General features: G+C 50.2%; 8 protein-coding genes across 8 annotated transcripts; 4 read left to right on the top strand and 4 right to left on the bottom strand.

Moving 5' to 3' along the window:
- Positions 1-1,071: 1,071 nt before the first annotated feature.
- BDV37DRAFT_285895 (uncharacterized protein) lies at positions 1,072-1,875 on the top strand (the record flags this gene model as incomplete). Its single annotated transcript, XM_032087820.1, has 1 exon — positions 1,072-1,875. The coding sequence occupies one exon, from the start codon at positions 1,072-1,074 to the stop codon at positions 1,873-1,875; it is 804 nt and encodes a 267-aa protein (XP_031938515.1).
- A 563-nt stretch (positions 1,876-2,438) lies between these two features.
- Positions 2,439-3,664, top strand: BDV37DRAFT_273834 (kinase-like domain-containing protein; the record flags this gene model as incomplete). The annotated part of the gene is made up of 6 exons (XM_032085128.1): positions 2,439-2,500; positions 2,556-2,680; positions 2,731-2,798; positions 2,838-3,376; position 3,528; positions 3,584-3,664. The coding sequence occupies 6 exons, from the start codon at positions 2,439-2,441 to the stop codon at positions 3,662-3,664; spliced, it is 876 nt and encodes a 291-aa protein (XP_031938514.1).
- Positions 3,665-3,774: 110 nt separating this feature from the next.
- BDV37DRAFT_296333 (S-adenosyl-L-methionine-dependent methyltransferase) lies at positions 3,775-5,220 on the bottom strand. Its single transcript, XM_032090087.1, has 3 exons — positions 4,986-5,220; positions 4,432-4,920; positions 3,775-4,378 (listed from the first exon to the last, which is right to left on the bottom strand). Exons 1-3 carry the CDS (start codon positions 5,175-5,177, stop codon positions 3,860-3,862), a joined length of 1,200 nt encoding a protein of 399 aa, XP_031938513.1. The 5' UTR covers positions 5,178-5,220; the 3' UTR covers positions 3,775-3,859.
- Positions 5,221-5,470: 250 nt separating this feature from the next.
- On the bottom strand, positions 5,471-6,742 carry BDV37DRAFT_285893 (uncharacterized protein; the record flags this gene model as incomplete). The annotated part of the gene is made up of 3 exons (XM_032087819.1): positions 5,471-5,626; positions 5,677-6,091; positions 6,159-6,742. 3 exons carry the CDS (start codon positions 6,740-6,742, stop codon positions 5,471-5,473), a joined length of 1,155 nt encoding a protein of 384 aa, XP_031938512.1.
- Positions 6,743-7,444: 702 nt separating this feature from the next.
- BDV37DRAFT_285892 (uncharacterized protein) lies at positions 7,445-7,887 on the bottom strand (the record flags this gene model as incomplete). The annotated part of the gene is made up of 3 exons (XM_032087818.1): positions 7,445-7,537; positions 7,595-7,687; positions 7,747-7,887. 3 exons carry the CDS (start codon positions 7,885-7,887, stop codon positions 7,445-7,447), a joined length of 327 nt encoding a protein of 108 aa, XP_031938511.1.
- Positions 7,888-8,830: 943 nt separating this feature from the next.
- On the top strand, positions 8,831-9,640 carry BDV37DRAFT_273832 (SDR family NAD(P)-dependent oxidoreductase; the record flags this gene model as incomplete). Its single annotated transcript, XM_032085127.1, has 1 exon — positions 8,831-9,640. One exon carries the CDS (start codon positions 8,831-8,833, stop codon positions 9,638-9,640), a length of 810 nt encoding a protein of 269 aa, XP_031938510.1.
- Positions 9,641-10,939: 1,299 nt separating this feature from the next.
- ilv3C (putative dihydroxy-acid dehydratase) lies at positions 10,940-12,891 on the top strand (the record flags this gene model as incomplete). The annotated part of the gene is made up of 3 exons (XM_032090086.1): positions 10,940-11,351; positions 11,405-11,616; positions 11,671-12,891. The coding sequence occupies 3 exons, from the start codon at positions 10,940-10,942 to the stop codon at positions 12,856-12,858; spliced, it is 1,812 nt and encodes a 603-aa protein (XP_031938509.1). The 3' UTR covers positions 12,859-12,891.
- Positions 12,892-13,115: 224 nt separating this feature from the next.
- On the bottom strand, positions 13,116-14,600 carry BDV37DRAFT_255684 (uncharacterized protein). The gene has a single exon (XM_032082751.1). It carries the CDS (start codon positions 14,476-14,478, stop codon positions 13,225-13,227), a length of 1,254 nt encoding a protein of 417 aa, XP_031938508.1. The 5' UTR covers positions 14,479-14,600; the 3' UTR covers positions 13,116-13,224.
- Between the last annotated feature and the right edge of the window lie 199 nt (positions 14,601-14,799).

The following is a 14,799-nucleotide window of genomic DNA, read 5'->3' as shown; positions in this document are numbered from 1 at the left end:
TATATCCGAGGTCTTTTCTCCTTTCAGTGTCTCCATATTGTTCCTCCTCCACCTGTCATGTATAACGCTGCATCTGCCTTGCATAGAACAGATTCACATACCATGGATTACTATTCACCACATCCCCACGACATCCCTCCATAGATAGAATGAATTCATTAACAACGCACAATTCGATGTTCACCTCCTCGCAACCTTAATTAGGCTTCAGAGCGATCTACAGCCGACATGAACCTTGTTATGTCCTGGACGATCCGAGCATCCATGGTCTAGTTTCTATTTATAAAGAGTCGGAAGTAAGGACGAGCGACTCCCTTGCAGCAAGACGCAACCCCGCAAAGGTGTCTACGTAGCTCTGCATACGAGGGGTCACTGAGCTGATTTAACCGTGTTCTTGCTTCTACTGTAGGATCGAGATGGCTCATCGCCGAATTTTCGCCATAACACCCCACTAACTAGACCAGTGAACTCCAAGTACTCCTTGGCCATATTTACGGCTGCTGTTGTTCCCAAAGTCTCACACTCGACACATTGTAGGACGGTCGCAAGAGTTTGGAGTAATTTTGCATATGCAAGGCCGTGATGTATGATTAGTTGGCCACTCGTCTCTTCTTGTTTTGATTTGCTCTTGGGACGTGAGGGGGATGGTTCGTGGGCATATACTTGATATCCACGTACTGTCGATTGCCTCTACTGAATGACACTGGGCAGAGCTCCATATTTTACACCCCAATGCTAGGGAACGGTGAATTGGGCACTGAAAACGGCTACTCTTCACGTCAGTTTAAGCGTCCTACTGACCAGAACCTTAGTCACTGTGTTCTGCACAGGTCACTTGGATCTAGATGCCTGAGGCACCAGCTATCAGCAATCGTTCCTTTCTGTGGAAGGCACGATGAAGTATCATGACCCGAAGAATCACAGAGTGCCTCGGTCATCTCGATGTCAACAAATGCTGGTCACTGCTGGTCGCTGTTTGAATACAGAGCTGTTCACCTGTTCAACAATCTCTGAGCCTACATTCCACACCTTCGCACTGGTAGTTTTTGGAGGCAGGTGTTGGACACGGCCATGGCAACGGACTTCGTGATGATCGCGAAGAAGTTCATGGCAGACGGGCTGTATCCGACATGTCTCTCAGGAACCCACCTTTATGATATCACAAATATATATGGGCCGTTTCTATTCGGGCGAGAGGATTTGCGAGAGAGGGTCCCTATTTACGATAGCCAGGAGGCCATGAGGCCATTCTATCGACTAGAGGCCCACGGCCTCAAATCACACATCATGGACTGGACCAGAAATGACTCCAACCAGGTAGGCTCTGGCGATCGCAGTATGATTGTTCTGATCGGGCGAGGTACCCAGAGAGACGGCGCTGTCACGCTATGTCATCAGCACGCAAAACAGGAGTTTCTGTCCAAAGCCGAGATGATTGCCGCTGTCTCTGTCTTGCCGCCTAATGTCCGTCTCCTGATCATCAACGAGGCCTGTTACCCCGGCACGTGGGCCACGATAGCCCCAGAGGTAGGCACCCAGCGAGATGTGCTTGTCGAGACAGCAGCCACCCTCGGCGAGCAGTCCTGGAGCTATACCTCGGGCTCCGGCCAAAACCGGTGCTCTTTATTCGGAGCGGCGTTTGTGGAGGAGCCTACCACCCAGCATCACAGTCGAATAGTTGACGAGATGCGCTATGTTGGGCCTGACCAGATCACCTCTGCACCGCTGGTGATCTCCGCCCACGCTCTTCTGTCCCACAATATCTCGCATTTCATCGTCGCACTACAAATTGCGGCTGCGATCACGAATGTGGCTTCTGCTCCGGATCGTCATGAGGAATTTCTGCAATCACGGACTTCTGCCCGGACTTTTTGAAGACTTCGTCGCAGGATGAGTTTAGAACGAGAACCAGCGTGGAGAAAGAGGTGCTTGGGTTTCTGGCTTAGTTTGTGTGTTTCTCGCTCTCCTTTCTGTTGCTAGCCTTATGTGATTCTCTAGTGAGCTGATTGTCAGTGGAGCGCTTCTGTGTATCTTATAAGCAACAAATGTGGGGAAGGGCAGGTTATAGGTCTGCTTAATTTAGTTTAATTTGGGGCAGTGCAGAACGAGGAATCCACTTGATCCCAAATAGCCTAGTTATCGATGCAAAGGGTAGTATCGGTGCCTTTCTGCCATCCACATCAGCCTTTTCTTTCATGATGCTATCAGGTGGCTGAGATAGTGATATTTGAACATGTGTTACATGAGTATACATTCGCAACCCGCCATTTGCATATCCTGGCATTCGCCAAGAGTGCATTCAGTGATACAGCCAACCACCCCCTGCATAATTGGCACTTCCCGTTCTTCTTGTCCAACTTTCTCCCCAAACATCAAACACACAGCGTGCTTTTTAATCGTGCTATTCCCACGACCGCTTCTCACATCTCGTGGATGCGATGGATATTCAACGCCGATTTCCTGACGTGCATTGGATCTGGGGCGGCGGCATATCTTTCGTGTACGAGGAACATCCTCGCATCGTGGTCAAGGTACCAAAGCCTAGAGAGTTCGAGAGAGAGAGAGCAATTCCAGAAAGAACTCAAGATCTACGAGATTTTCTCGCGGCATCGCCCTTGCCCATACATAGTACAGTGCTTCTTATACACAGACAATAGCATTTTCCTTGAATACATGAAAGGTGAGACACGAATGGGCTACTGATAGGTATTTCTGCTAACTAGTCTCTAGATATATGTCTTTCCGCCCAGATACAGAATAACCATATTCGAGACCAAGAGACAATGGCGGTCACTAAAGTAGAACGATTGGAGCCTCTTCCTCTGCGGAAGAGATAGATAAATGACCTGGCGCAAGCCGTTGCTTACCTTGAATCGCTCAACCTCGCTCATAGTGACTTACGACCAGAAAATATTCTTCTCGATCGCGACCGGCTGAAACTGTCCAATTATAATTGCACAGTGGAGATTGGGACAGACTTTAAAGCTTGCTTGGCCCCATATAAAAGATTGCTCAATAGCAGCGAAACAGACCAAGGACCACGTGGAACCTCTAGCTTTCTAGGCCCTCAGACAAAGCAGTTCGCACTGGGATCCATATATTATCTAATAAATTATAGTTTCGAGGTTTATGACAATCAATGTCTTACAGACGATCCCCATAAGCATGGACCTAAGGTCGTGGATTCACTGCAGAATATAGAATTTCCGGGGTTATATAGCGATCCGCTGATCGACGATATTATCGACAATTGCTGGCACAATAAGTATGCCACGGCTGCGCAATTAGCTACAAAGACAAATAGCTTCTCAATAAAAAAAAAAAAAACAATTAAGGAGCCAGGACCTAATGCCCAAACAGTTTCAGCGACCACCCCGTACGTGGCTATAGGTAACATAGTTCGTGGACTACGGGACAGCCTTGGGAGCTGGTGGACGTTATTGCGACAGAGTACCTCCGACGAAATAAGCAAACAATGACGCTCCAGCGGCGACAGAAGTGGTGACAGCCATCACAGCGTTGATCAGGGTCAGTTACCGGAAGATTGTCTTCGAGAAAAGCATTCTGTCAGGATTTGGAGTAGCGGGGGCAACTTGACCTACTATCGTCAGCTGAACCTAAGCAGCTTGGATTGACTTTCGAGTGGTATAGGCACAGCTCCTGAAGCAGGAAAAAAGACATACACCACCTGGAAATATGCACTTGATTAAGCTATGCTAACTTCATGTATCTTTTCGAACCGTAACATATCAAGGTCGCTTCCTCGAAAAGGTGGTTGCATGCAAAATAATGTAGCGCTGTAGACCCTAGACACAATTCACACATGGTGACGGTTGCTTTGAGGTTACGGCCATGACAATCATGCTCTCTTCTTCAGTTCCATGAAGGAGTCCGCGCTGCCGGCTGGGTGCACGCAACCCACAATTTCCAAGGGTGGGTCGATGGACATAAACAATGCGTCCCAGTCCTCGTAGGATCTCTCTTTGCTCCCGAACTGAATCATCATCTGCATGTCTAATGCTCTCATGATGCGCTCGCGCTGCCAAGACGCAGTTCCAGGGCTTTGAAGAATTTGCTCTGCCACGACGATGGATGCTCCTGGCTTCATGCTCACAGCAAGAGCCTGCAGAATGGCGCGGCAATCATTGTCATTCCAGTCGTGTAGAATATGTCGCAAGAGAAACACATCCGCCTCGCGACCTAATGCCGACTGGGGTTTGAAAAATGAGTGCGGCAAGAAGACGACCCTGGACTTCAAGTGGCGAGGGATATTGCCATCGGCACTATCCTTCAGCTTGAGATTGTCCTCCACGATCACAGCTAAAGTAGGATACTCTTCTGCGAGCCTTATTCCGACGAATCCATCTGCCCCGCCAACCTATGATTATTAGAAACCTATAGGAGGGTTTAACTGGATACATCAATACTCACATCCACGACAATGGCTTTTCCCAGCTTCTCCCAGGCGAAGCCCTGCAGAACGTAACTCACATCATGGGCCCCACCACTGGTAATTAATGCCATGTACTTTCCGTAATTTTCAATCAGTTCCGGTCCCTTGGAGGCAGACGTCCACCATGTATCCTCGGTGTTATGAGCGATCTGATATGGGCACTTGTGTTCTCTGTCGCTGTCTTTCAACCAGTCCAGAAGCCTGACCATGGACGGTAAACAAACGTCAAGCTGGTAAGTAAGCAGCGGTGACAGCCGTGGTATCTCCCGGGAAACGTCTGTCTGCGCAACACAGTCTGGCTCCGGTTCGCTGAATGCACCGTAGGTCATGGCCTGTCGCAAGATCCGGCGTAGAATGTCCACAGGCAGCCCGCACTTATGAGCGAGTTCAGACATAGCAATGCTTCCAGTGAGAGGAACGATGGACGCGATCTGGTAATGGTTGATGACCTGCAAGGATGCAAGATTCTGTCTGTCCTTTGTACATCGGGTTAGCCAAGAACTCTTCATGGTGCGAGAAAGCGGCTTGTTACAATCAGTGCCATCTCTTTGAGCATCTCTGCAGGACTCGCAACGAGAGCCAGCATCCTACGACATGCCTCGATCACATTGGCACGGGCGTTGCATGCATGTTTTGAAGACTCATCCTGAAGCATGGGGATCGATTGTGAGATGGAGTTTGCCAGCTCCAGGAGGCTGGAAGAGGAAGAAGGAACAGGTGCCATAACGCTATTCCATCTGCCAAAAGCGAATGAAGGTGAGGTGGAAGGTGAAAAGAAAGAGAAGACAGAAGATGGGAGAACAAAGTGAAATGGGAGGGGAAAGTGAAGTGAATGAAAGATTGGATGGTCACTGACATCACGTTGGCCGCATAGCCCTTTCACGAACTTCTTTATCTGGCACCAGGTCCAGAATACTTCCCATTCACCCATCCTCTAGCCATCACGCTACTTTCCCCGTTCTCTAGGAAGGCTACAAACAACACCAAAAAAGATGCATCGTACCATTCGGAATATCTCTATTGGCTATAGCTACTGGAAATTGTGGAGAGGAGCTGTTCCGTATAGGAGGTGCGAATATATTGCATGACGCGACGGAGCCTCAAGGCTAGAGCAGCAACGCCACGTTCATCCATGGTTTGGCCTTCAAGAACTGAAAAGGGGCCCCAAACCCGCTAAGAAGATCAGCTGGAGGACAGATACCACGCACATGGCAGATGCTTACCACTTCAGAGAGCTGCTGCGATGCGCCCGCAACGCCGTAGATAATATAGAACTTCCAATCTTCTCCAAGTACAGTGCAACCGACGATCGGCGGAGGAGATACGTGGGTACCACCTTGATGTTGACTGGAATATGCCCAGGACATCAAGCCGGTCATCCAAACTGACAGCTGTACCTGGGCCTCGATCAAATTTCCACCCAGTGGTTTGACCTCCACACCTAGCCCAAGTAGCCTTTTTCCGGTATGTGGATGGTCGATATGGCTTAGGTCCCGACCGATGGCATCGATTCCCACGCGCTCGTATTCCTCTTTCCATGATTCCTTCGGTAGCCCCACGACTAGATCGATTTTTCGATTGAATGTATCCTTCGCAGTATATCGCGGCAGGTATTTGGAATAGACCGATTCCGTTTGTCTATAGGGACTATCAGTACCGATGCAGTCTACTCCGCAGAGTAGATTTGGGATAGATGATAGCATACACACTCCAAGACTCCAAAGGAAGATCGTCGATTGCCGCTTCCAGCAACGGTCGAACGACATCGATCGCCCAAGACCCCTCACTCCGAAGCTCGGTAGCACAGCGAGACGATGCTGATGATATCTTCTTAACTATGTCTGTACTTGCTTGCCATGGTGTGCTATCATCCGATGTGAGAAAGCCCAACAAGCTCTTGGCCTCTATACACCCGGGGTCTGCGCTACCGTGCACAAAAACCACCTTCGGCGACGCCGTTGCTAGTTGAGCCTTCACGCGGGTAGGGCTAGATGAGCGTCGGCTCGGTGTCGACTGTGTAAGAGATGGGGCCAGCGAGATGTCATCCCGAAATGGCGCTACACTAGGCGGCACATTCTCCGAGTTTTCTCGTCGCGGTCTCTTTTGTGGGTCGGATTGAGCCATGGGGGAATCTGGATAGCTCCGCTTTGGTTGCGTTGCTGTTTCAACATCGTCTAGCCAAGACTGCCCCTCACGGTTGGCATTGGAGCTCGTAGTACTACTGAACTGCAGCTCTGTCGATACATTGTCGATCCATCGCTCGATAGAATCATTCGCGTTGTGCTCCATACGCAGTAGCAAAAAGGGCCATTCAAATAGTGGAGAAGTGACGTATGGAAGAACTGCGCATGAGATAAACTAGATCGAGGTTGCTAGGGGAACGATCGACACGTGCTTACACTTCTTCTTGCATGCTTCATATCTGAAAAGAACAAGAAGGGAAAGCTGGCTCATAGATAAGTAAGTTGGGTGATATATAACATGTCCAGTCATAAAACATCACAACTGTCAAGTACTGAGTCACTTAGTTAAGAAACTGGGTATCAGGACTGGTGATCCATTCAGGCGTTTCAAGAGGCCTCCCTTAGAAACCCATCCGATCAAGGTAGGTTATACTCTCAAAGAGAGTCGGGGAATCTCATGGTTATACCATGCTGAGTACTGTCTTGAGTCTTCATTCAAGCTGAACTAGTACCCCCCCAGTCGATGCACAACAAGGAGGATTATATTAAGGCCAACCGCCTTGTCCATCTTACCTTTAATTAATATACAAGGGCTAAACACTCTAAGGATCTATATGTATGCAGATATACGCAAGGTGGTTCCATTAATTGAGCATGGTGTGCGAACATTGTACGTGGAGATAACAATTTTAGCAATCTATCAACATCGCCAGAATGCCCTGACATGGTCTTCTCTCCCAGCCACCTCAAATATGATCATGAAGGCTGAAAATATGGCCTTCTCGTCCACCGCAAAGCCGTGCTCTGGCTAGTATAGATGACAATTCACGTTGATCACGCTGGGCTTCTGATCATCTCCTGGTCCCCATCGGATACTGCATGGATCCTCATCTTTTGTGCACTAGATACCAGGTGTAATATCAGCAATATGATATCATAGCCTCAGTGGTGTCCTTACCGGCTTGTCTGTATCACATTTCCGCCGGAGATTTCCCTTCTTGCGCCGTCGATCCACACGGCATTGGCCGGCCTTTCCACCCATTTTGCAGTACTTGATATCGTTAGCCGGATATAAAATGATCTGAAATGTGTCCTTGGTCGCTGACTAACCCCTGTCTCGATCATGTGCATAGGGTCAACACCATTCTGAGGGTCGCCTCGCAATGGTGGCAGTTTCCTGTTGGGATAGGTGGGCTGCACTGCAACGCTAAAGCCAAGAAACAGCAAGGTGAGAAGGATGACGGAATGCATGGTAGTCTGTGTGCTGCTTCAACAAAGACCTGGAGGTTAAAGAGCATAAGATGATAGCAACAATGATGTGCCTGATCTCGTTTGGAAAGATAATATGATGCGAGAGGAAAAGGCTCTTTATATACCGTAGTTTCAAGCGTTGGTAGTAATTATTCCTCTTGATGGCCCATATAGGTCCATATCTTCCGGTTTGCCCATAATCTTTTTTGTATGACCATGCTTGGATAGTTTATGATGAGCATAATATAAGTCCTGTCGGGCGTAGTAGGCTCCTGAAGTTCTTTGTCGCTCTAGGACATGCTGAGATATCCAGCCCACACTAGAGAGCGTGATACAGGGGTGCCCGAGATCCTGTGTCATGGAGAGGACATGCTTGCGACAATATGACTGCCGCGCACAGGCCGTGAGCTGCCGTTATCGAGGAGGTCTGTATGCACCGAGCCCTGGTCCTTCCCCTTAGACGCCCTGACTAGGGCCTCGAGTGGTGGGCCACCTGGTGTTACATAGGACTTCCCCAATAGAGCCCCTGACAAAGGGACGGGCACATTGCTAGAACCCCTAGGTCGGTGTTACTCTAGCCAAGTGACATGGCAGAGACACTCACATCTTGGCAGAGCAGGGCGGCGCTGTACCGACCGAGGCGGATAAATCCCGGGTTTCTTCCTGAGTAGTCCACCTTACTCTGAATCTAAAATGCCATCGAAGGGGAGGTATTAGGTCTGGGCTCATATCTATCCTGGTTCACTGTCTCCCGAGATCTAGTATGATATGCGGAAGTTCCGCTCCGCGAACGGAGTGGACCCGCGACAAATGTACATCGGGAGTAGAATTGAACAGTATTAAACTTGGACAATGCCATGGGCACTTGACACTTTTTTTCCGTGTATTAGTTCCGGCCAATTCATTGTTCTCGCTGTTCTGTGATATCTTTCAATAATCAGAAATGCTGAGGCTCGACGGAAAAGTTGTGCTCATCACTGGGCTGGGCCAAACTGCCGCAGATGGATGGGGGATTGGAGCAGCGATCGCAATGAAACTCGCCCAGCAGGGGGCAATAATCTTCGGCGGGAATCGCACGTTGGCCTCGGCGCAAAGGACCAAAGCGCGGATTGAAAGAGAGGGCGGCGTGTGTGATGTGCAGGAAACCGACGTTACCAATTCGGCATCCGTGAAGGCTTTGGTAGACAACTGTCTGCAGCGACATGGCCGCATTGATATCTTGGTCAATAATGTGGGCAAGTCGGAGCCTGGATGTCCCGCGGGCATGAGTGAAGAAGTCTGGGACCAACAGGTCGATGTGAATTTGAAAAGCATATACTTGAGCTGTCACTATGTCCTACCCATCATGGAAAAGCAAGAGACGGGCGGTTCAGTTGTCAATGTTTCCAGCATTGCAGGGCTACGATATATTGGAAAACCTCAAGTCGCCTACTCGGCTACCAAGGCTGCCATCATGCAATTCACTAAGGCCACGGCCGTGATCTATGCGCCAAAGAACGTCCGACTGAACACGGTAGTGCCTGGGTTGATCTATACGCCATATACCCAAGCGCTCGCCAAACGATATGCTCCAGGAGGAAATGAGGAGGAATATATGAAGATGCGTGACGCACAGGTTCCTATGGGACGGATGGGTGACGCTTGGGATGTGGCCCACGCCGCCCTGTTCCTGGTCTCTGATGAGGCGCGGTATATAACGGGACAGGAGGTTGTAGTGGATGGAGGAATCACATCGTCTACAGGGAGAGCATAATCATTTTTGAAATATCCAGCTGGGTATAGATAGCTAGTGAATTTGCAATTGGTCTTGATTTGTATCTGGAATCGTCTGAACAATGTAAACGCTATGACCGATATATGTTGGGTCACGATGGCTTCCGTGCCCGAGGGTTCTACACATGTAGCCCACCCATGACTCCTCGTTGATGTTAAGCTAGCTGACCATAGCGCGAAAGGTAAAGGCTCATGGCAATGAATAGCAGCGATCCTATCTCTATCATATTCAAAGATCCCCAATTGTGGAGTGGGTCAGTGGAGAGCATCCGCTCGGACCAGAACCGTCGGTCTACCTCCGAAGCCCATAGATGTTGAAGCATTTATACCTTCTCAAATCGAAAGCTATAACAAAGACCAAGCTACTCCGTGCTACCCTCAAAGACTACAGAAAGTGTATATTCGATTTCACCAATATGACCCTCGTTCACATTGGTGAGATATGCGCCTTGTTACCACGGCCCCCCTAACAGCTTCATGCAGTCCTCTTCAAATTCCGCTCCGATGTCAGCGAGAAGCACAAGCAGACCTTTGTCACAGAGTAGAAGAAATTAAAGGATCTATCATGTGTCAAAGCCGGACGCCTGCTTGTTGGAGGCCATAGCGTCACAGACCCCATTGAACGCAGCAAGGGGTTCCAGATGGCGCTCGTGAGCTACCACGAGAATCGGGAAGCGCTGGCAGAATACCAGGCGAGTGGCGAGCACCACCGGTATGTATCCATTCAAAGTTCTGGTCGGAAATCGACATCTAGAAGCTGAGCTCACTTGCAGGGTAACCTTGACATACATGTTCCCTTACAAGGAGGATTTGGTCCGGTTTGACTTTGAAGTGGACGAAGAAGATGAATATATGTGCCATTTCCCTTTATCTAGCCTTGGAATATAAAGATATGATGTAGTGTTGTTTGTTCCGTGTAATCCATGTAGGATTTAATTGGTATCGGAGGACAGAATGGCTGTAGGGAAGGCGAGAGCGCGAGTTGAAGAGAATGACGACCACCCGTCACTTTCGAGTTTTCTGGCCTATGCGCTGCCAGTCGCTGTATCATTATAGTTGAGGGGACCATGAGATAGCCCTTGTTTGGACCAAGCACCGCTCAGAGAGTACGAAGCTGTGGCTGGGAATTCTACAGAAAGTCGGATCTCTTCCGCGTTTGGGACTGCGGGGAACATCCGAGAAAACCGTCGGCCCGAGCACGTTATTAAGGGCTGGATGATGCCTTTTGATACACCGGAAATTGACAATAATTACTATTCTTTTTACACGACGGACTATCATGGAGGCTCACAGCACAGTGAACGAAGACTACAATCTTCAGCAGCCAGTGGTTTCCACTACCGGGTTGCGACAAGGACTGACCTCCTATGGAGATGCCCACTTTTCCCTCTTCTTGCGCAAGGTATTTATCAAGGCCTTGGGATATTCGGAAGATGCCCTCTCTCGTCCAATTATTGGCATCATCAATACCGGCTCTGGCTTCAATCCGTGTCATGGAAACACGCCGCAGCTCATCGAAGCAGCCAAACGAGGTATCCATCTAAATGGTGGCATCGCCATTGACTTTCCCACCATCAGTTTACACGAATCGTTTTCACACCCGACGAGCATGTTTCTCCGAAACTTGATGAGCATGGACACCGAGGAGATGATTCGTGCGCAGCCTGTTGATGCGTGCATTATGATCGGAGGTAGGCACTACGTGCGCTACTTGTTCGAGTACATTCATGTTGATACCAGCTAGGTTGCGACAAGACCGTTCCGGCCCAGATTATGGGAGGTATCTCGGCCAATAAGCCAGTCCTACCGCTTTTGACAGGTCCTATGATGCCCGGAAGTCACCAAGGACAGCGGATTGGCGCATGCACCGATTGTAGAAACAATTGGGCATCATACCGTGCCGGGACTATTGACATGGAAGAGATTGCGGCTGTCAATGAAGAACTGGCCCCAACGGTTAGTCTTCAGCTGCCGATCACTGATGTACGCAACTGACATTTCGTGGAATAGATTGGCACCTGCGGTGTGATGGGTACCGCCAGCACTATGGCTTGCATCATGGCCGCCCTAGGCTTGATCCCCCTACAGGGAGCCTCGGCCCCTGCCGTGTCTGCGGCGCGGCTTCGCATCGCAGAGCAAACGGGTGCTAATGCTGTGGCTGCGGCTGAAGGTCGACGATCGCCGCAGACAATTCTATCGGCTGAATCGTTCTATAACGCCGCAGTTGTACTCCAAGCGATCGGAGGATCCACCAACGCCATGGTCCACCTGATGGCGATAATCAACCGCCATCCCGACATTAGCGGGTCTATAACTCTTCAGACATTGGACGAGATTGGCCGTACCACTCCGCTTCTTGTCGATCTGAAACCAAGCGGCGACAATTATATGACTGATTTTCACAACGCTGGGGGCATGCTGTGCCTTCTGCATCGTCTACGACCGCTCCTCCGCCTTTCAGCACAGACTATCACAGGGGAAACCCTTGGGGAAGTATTGGATCGTAGCCCGTTCCGAGACTTTGAGTACTCTCGGAATATTATCCGTACTTTATCCAATCCTTTGCACCCTTGTTCGTCCTTAGTGGTTGTTGAGGGCAACATCGCACCGCATGGGGCCGTGATCAAGGCCTCCGCCTCTAAAGACAAGCGTCTTCTCCGCCATACTGGGCCTGCAGTCGTTTTCGAGAATCCCCGTGATCTTTCCCTCCGTCTTGATAGTCCTGAACTCGACGTGACAGCCGACTCAGTACTGGTGCTGAAAGGCATCGGTCCAATCGGAAACCCTGGAATGCCTGAGGCGGGGATGATTCCCATCCCACGCAAGCTAGCGGCCCAAGGAGTGACAGATATGCTTCGGATTTCAGACGGGCGGATGTCAGGGACAGCGGGAGGGACAATTGTTCTACATGTCTCGCCCGAATCCGCGGTTCCAGACTCACCATTTGGTGTTATTGAGACCGGCGATACAATCGTGTGTGATGTTGAGAATCGCGTTATTCGCTTGGAGATCTCCGACGAAGAGCTGCAAAGCAGGATTGCACAGCGCCGGCGATCAATGTCGGAAGATGAGTCTTCGACCTGGAATGAGAGGCTGAATAGGCGAGGATATCGGGGTCTCTACGAGCGGGAGGTGAACCAGGCGCATGAGGGTGCGGATTTCCACTTCCTTACCGCAAGAGGGCCTAATTGCCAATAGTAATTTGGACAATTGCCTCCTATTCGGGTATCTGTGATGACTGCATCTTGAGGACATAATTCATTGAACATAGTCTCCCGATGGGATGAACCTCAATCACGCTCTTGTTTCTGTATCACCACGGTTGTAGGTGCCGGTCAGGCCAATACGGTAGCGGAGCCTATTATGCATTGAACGGTTTAGGTTGAACCTTTGTAAGAATCTGAGTACCACAAACGAAGAGATTTTTATTGGAACTATGTAGGTATATTCTTGGCTGTTGAACACCCACACAATCGGGTTATCATGGCTCTTTCTCAGGAATATTTATCGGTTAATGATATGAACTACCAGCAACGGAACTGGTGGAGTCATGACTACTCTATTCTACCCAACCCTGTCGCAAACCCCGATAAACGACGATGTCACTCCCCCAAGGAATAATCGGCCGGAGATCGGGTCATGTATCGCCGTTGTTGTAGTTGGCAGGACCCTTGCTTCGCCATCCTCGACGACCTTGACAACTTCGTACGCGTCCTCTGGGGCGTGACTACCCTGTTTCCTCCGGATCATGAGCACCGTCGATGGTGCCGAAGTACCGTAGGGATCAGCCCAGGCCTTCCAAAACTTGGCTGCATCAGGGAAACCTCCCCCGAATACATTGCCCTCCGCATCGATAGACAGGTTATCAACGCTCATGGTAAGCGAAACCTCAGCAATTTGGACGAGTCGGTTATCGTCCGTGAGCCTGTTGACCCCGAGGGTACCCTTGGCAGAGTGCGCAACATAGACATGGCCCGATGCAGGGTCCCTGGTGATACCGTTGGGTAAGTAACAGTCGTCCGTCGTGGCGATGTGGCATTTCCCCGTATCCGTACGGCAGTAGGCGATGCTGCCATCGCCGAAGATAAAGCTCAGGTCTCGGAAAGCGCCGACTTTGGTGCCGTGATCGTTGGTCACCAGGAAGTCTCCCTTGTCAGCGTCTATTACCACCAGATTGTTCGGGGAGATGATGGCGTCGCTGACGATGGTCTTAACGTGCTCCAAATGATCCGTGTTGCGGGCATTGCCGAGGTCCAAATCGTAGACGTCGATGGTCGAGTTGGCCCCCACGTGCGTTGCGTCTGACAGAGACTCCCCCGTGGCAGTGTCGATGGGAAGCCGATGGTTGATCAGCCAGAATCGAAGTCGGCGACCGTGGTCAATTCGCTTCACGTCAAAGCCATGCAGGTGCAATTGTTGGTTGTTGGCTCCCTCACGGAAACCCAGTGCATGTACCCCGTACAAGCCGTCGGAGCCCGGTTCATCGATGTCTAGCACGCTGATGTGATCGGAGCCGCCGGCTGCGGCCAGCCCTGCGAGGTCGTAGGTGTTTCCACCGGGGCTCCAAGCCTTGCGAGCGGCTGGGTTGGAGCAAGCAGCATAGAGCTTGCGGTTCGTGGAATCCAGCCAGAGGTCCTCGCAACTCTCCAAAAGTGGGTGCTGGATGCGCTGGCAGCGATAACCTGGGAAGTCTTCGAGAGGCTGAACCACTCGACCGATTCCTAGCACGAGGACGACGGCATCATGTAAGTAGATTTTGTAGAATCCGATGGTGATGGCTAGAATGAGAACCACGAAGGCTCGAGCGGAGCCAGCCATGGTTGATAGGTATCCTCGGTGTCGACGAGGGAGTAATCCTGAACTGGACTGAGCGAGTTGGCTTAGCTAGGATGGAGGGCTTGCCCTTAAAAGCCCCGTGAAAAAATGGGCCGTAATCCCACTGCAGTTGACAAATTGAATCGGAAGAAGGTAATGCTATTGTGTTATGGAGGGTCGAATAAGAGTCTACGAATCCACGAGAACACTGCCACCTAGAACTGACAAACCCACCTCGTATCTATGCCAATGACTGTACAGTGTAGGATCGAATTCCCCACAGCTCCACATTGATACACGATGTAACCAATCAAAACATCTAGC

This window comes from Aspergillus pseudonomiae (genome assembly GCF_009193645.1).
Source record: "Aspergillus pseudonomiae strain CBS 119388 unplaced genomic scaffold BDV37scaffold_67, whole genome shotgun sequence".
Lineage (NCBI taxonomy): Eukaryota > Fungi > Ascomycota > Eurotiomycetes > Eurotiales > Aspergillaceae > Aspergillus > Aspergillus pseudonomiae.
Note: the sequence above shows the minus strand (reverse complement) of the source record. Positions and strands in the feature narration are given on the sequence as shown.

What these genes read in the sequence shown, in the direction of transcription:
- BDV37DRAFT_296333 (XM_032090087.1), bottom strand. Translation starts at nt 5,177, where the DNA reads ATGGCACCTGTTCCTTCTTCCTCTTCCAGCCTCCTGGAGCTGGCAAAC. An exon ending in TCAAAGAGATGGCACTGATT is followed by an intron (nt 4,921 to 4,985) that starts GTAACAAGCCGC and finishes AAGGACAGACAG; the next exon opens with AATCTTGCATCCTTGCAGGT. An exon ending in GAAAAGCCATTGTCGTGGAT is followed by an intron (nt 4,379 to 4,431) that starts GTGAGTATTGAT and finishes TAATAATCATAG; the next exon opens with GTTGGCGGGGCAGATGGATT.
- BDV37DRAFT_255684 (XM_032082751.1), bottom strand. Translation starts at nt 14,478, where the DNA reads ATGGCTGGCTCCGCTCGAGCCTTCGTGGTTCTCATTCTAGCCATCACC.